This window comes from Cucurbita maxima, unplaced genomic scaffold (assembly GCF_002738345.1).
Source record: "Cucurbita maxima cultivar Rimu unplaced genomic scaffold, Cmax_1.0 Cma_Scf00015, whole genome shotgun sequence".
Lineage (NCBI taxonomy): Eukaryota > Viridiplantae > Streptophyta > Magnoliopsida > Cucurbitales > Cucurbitaceae > Cucurbita > Cucurbita maxima.
Genome location: NW_019272031.1, coordinates 1,748,710 through 1,751,966, shown reverse-complemented (window position 1 = coordinate 1,751,966; position 3,257 = coordinate 1,748,710). Strand labels below are relative to the sequence as shown.

The 3,257-nt window shown below is 40.7% G+C and overlaps 1 protein-coding gene across 3 annotated transcripts; it reads left to right on the top strand.

Annotated features, from left to right (window-relative positions):
* Positions 1-2,199: 2,199 nt before the first annotated feature.
* Positions 2,200-3,050, top strand: LOC111490488 (protein LIGHT-DEPENDENT SHORT HYPOCOTYLS 4-like). 3 transcript variants are annotated; one of them, XM_023139134.1, is made up of 2 exons: positions 2,200-2,893; positions 2,958-3,050. In XM_023139134.1, the coding sequence occupies exons 1-2, from the start codon at positions 2,398-2,400 to the stop codon at positions 2,972-2,974; spliced, it is 513 nt and encodes a 170-aa protein (XP_022994902.1). In that variant the 5' UTR covers positions 2,200-2,397; the 3' UTR covers positions 2,975-3,050. The 3 variants fall into 3 exon arrangements, with proteins under 3 accessions (XP_022994902.1, XP_022994903.1, XP_022994901.1); XM_023139135.1 differs by having other exon boundaries at positions 2,200-2,891; positions 2,943-3,039; XM_023139133.1 differs by having other exon boundaries at positions 2,200-3,039.
* The last annotated feature ends 207 nt before the right edge of the window (positions 3,051-3,257 follow it).

The following is a 3,257-nucleotide window of genomic DNA, read 5'->3' as shown; positions in this document are numbered from 1 at the left end:
AAATTTAACTAGCTGGGCCTAATTATGCATAAATACTTTAAAATTGACTCCACAAATTTAGTTGTACGAAATTTAAATGCGCTTCCAGAATTGAAACTAAGCGGAAAGGGTCTTAGCAATAAGCCGTTAAAAAGTGTACTATATGGCTGGCTCGAACTGTTTAATTGGGATGATAAAATGAAGTGGGAGACCTCCCTTTTATCGTGGAGGCCAACCCCCCACACTTACTCACCTTTAGCAATGTGGGACAAAGTTTTCTTTTCATTTTTTTTGTTATTATACGATTTTTTTTCTAAACTGTTTACCAACAAAGGCACGGGATACTCGCACCCCCTACGAAACATGATTCGACAAGACACCTCACTTCGAGTACCTAAGAGTCTACGGTTGTACAGTACATGTTAAGACTGCAAATCAATATATGAAAAAGCTTGATGATTGAACCAAAAGATGATGTACTTTGGCGTAAACGATGGGACCAAGACACACAGGCTATATGATCTGCAACATGAGAAAATTTATGCAAGTAGAGATGTCGTATTCGAAGAAGAGAAAAAGTGGGATTGGTACAGCATTGGCGATAACAAGCAAACTGTTATAGAGATTACTACCCTAGACGAAAAGGGAGATGCAACCGACCTAGGAATTGCACTGACAATGACACCAACATATCCACATGTCATTACCGATGACACCAATAGGTTTGATGAATTCTCTAGAACAAGAGAGTCAAGTGAGAGCACAGAAGGATCCAAAACAGAGGATGGACCAAAGAAGTTTCATTCTCTTGCTGAAATTTATGCAAATACACTTGAGGAAGAATTGGATCCTGACAAGTAAGTGTTTCTTGCGGTCTAGGAGACAATAGCCTACCGTGAGGCAGCAACTGAGACGATGTGGCAGGAGGCCATGCAAAAAGAGTTTGAAGCCATTGAAAAGAAAAAGACATGGACACTAACTAACTTACTGCCCAAACACAAGCCTATCGATTTGACGTGAGTGTTTAAGTTGAAGAAGAATAGTGAAGAGAATTTCATCAAGCATAAAGCAAAACTAGTGGTACCAGTGTGAAAGGCATCAAAGAGTTCAATCAGCAAATGATGAAAGAATTTGAAATGATTGACTCGAGCTTCTCACATACTACCTCGGTATTGAAGTGAATCGAAAGAAAGATTACGTCATGCTAAAGCAATCAACCGATGCTAAGAAGTTGTTGTAACAATTTAAAATGACAGAGTGCAACCTGATCAAGTATCCCATGGAAGAAAAGTTACAACTTAAGAAACATGTTGAAGGAAGCTTTCCACTTAGTATAGCACGTCATTGGAAGTCTGAGGTACATGAAAAAGCCCATTATGATGCATCATCAAGCTGTTAAGTACATTCTCCATTATGTGAAGGGAACAACAAGCTACGAGCTAAAGTATAAAGAGGGCGAGGTCTTGAAGAACTAGCCGGTTTTACTAATAGTAATTTAGCTGGAGACATTGATGATTAAAAAGCACCTCAAAAATTGTGTTTTATCTCAACGAAAATTTGATCTCTTGACAATCTCAGAAGTAGCGAACAATGGCACTATCTTCCTGTGAGGTCGAGTTCATGGCAGCAACTACGACATCGTGTCAAGCATTGTGGCTGAGAAATTTGCTAAACGAAGTGACTAGAAGTGAACTAAAATCGGTAGCTCTCTACGTCGACAAGAATTTGTGATTGCACTAATGAAAAATATGGTATTTCATGGACGTAGCAAACACATTGACACTCGCTTCCATTTCATCCATGAGTGTGTCGAGAAAAGACAAATCATTGTGGAGTTCATATGTACTAGAGTATTCTAACCAAAGCCCTAACAAGGGTTAAGTTTGTAGAGATGACAGAGTTATTGGAAATGAAGAATAAAGAATCAAGTCAAGTTTACGAGGAGATTGTGAGCTAATAAACTTGACTTAGTAGAATAAAAATAAAGTTTAGAAACCTAGCGACTATAAATACTCATTAAATGTATAATCTTTGTTTCAAACCTATTTCGACCGTGGGCTACATCCAACAACAGGAGAAGGTACTAGAAAATGGTCACTCGATATCATGTGACGTGGCTGTGAATGCTGTGGGCCCACCTTTGTCTCCAATAGCCCCCAAACTCTTTGCCCTGTCTTCCACCCCATCCTCTGAGAATCTCTTTAAATTCTCTTCCATTTCACTCCCTCTTTCCTATCCTCTGTTTTCCTCTCTCTCTCTCCTCTGTTCTTCCCTTTCTCTCTCTTAAAAATATCATCCTCATTTCAAATCAAACCCACTTCTCTCTCCAATTCAATCCAATCCCACAACACCCACTTCAAATCATCTCCCAATTATCACCCCCCATCACAAAAACAACAAAATCCCCTGTTTTTAGCCATGTCAGCTGCCGTCGCCGCCGCCGCTGCCGCCGCCCTCAGACGCCGAAGCTCCTCCAACTCCACCGCCTCCGATGGTTTATACACTCAGTATTACCCCTCTCTCTCTCTGCCAAAGATGCCTCTCCGACAGCCGCCATTGTTCAGCCGATACGAGACCCAGAAACGGCAGGACTGGAACAACTTCCGGCAGTACTTCAGAACCCACTTCCCAAAATTAAGCCTTGCTCGCTGTAGTGGAGAGAATGTCGTGGAATTCCTCAGCTACCTCGACGGATTCGGCCAAACAAAAATCCACGCCGCCACCTGCAGCAACTCCGGCCACCGCTACCCAGCAGATATCTGCTGCGATTGCCCCACCCGGCAGCCGTGGACCAGCCTCAACGCACTCATCGGCCGCCTCAAAGTCGCCTTTGTGGAAAACGGCGGAAATCCGGTGACCAATCCGTTTAACGCCGTCGACGTCAAAGCTTACCTCATCGATGTCAAGGACTCTCAAGCGCTCTCATCGGCGGCTATGGCGGTTTCCACCACTTGTCTTCGTCTTCAAAGCTAAGCATGAAAGCTTTTACACATAATTTTTTCATGGCCCAAACTGGTTTGCTAATCTAAGAGGGAGGGGGCAGATAGCAAAAAAAAAAAAGAAAAAAAATGCAAATATCTATAAATGTAGGCCCCTATGAGCAAATAATTAATTATAATTATGCAAATCTAAGGGTTGTTTAGAACCTTAAATTTATTTGTTTTGTTTTAATTTAAAAATAAATAAATAAATCTAATGGGATTGAAAATCACTTTTATTTCATTATATAATAAAAATGATAATTATGAATTTATTTATATTTATTCACAAAAAAAAAA

Coding starts and splice junctions, on each gene's coding strand:
- LOC111490488 (XM_023139133.1), top strand. CDS start 2,398: ATGTCAGCTGCCGTCGCCGCCGCCGCTGCCGCCGCCCTCAGACGCCGA.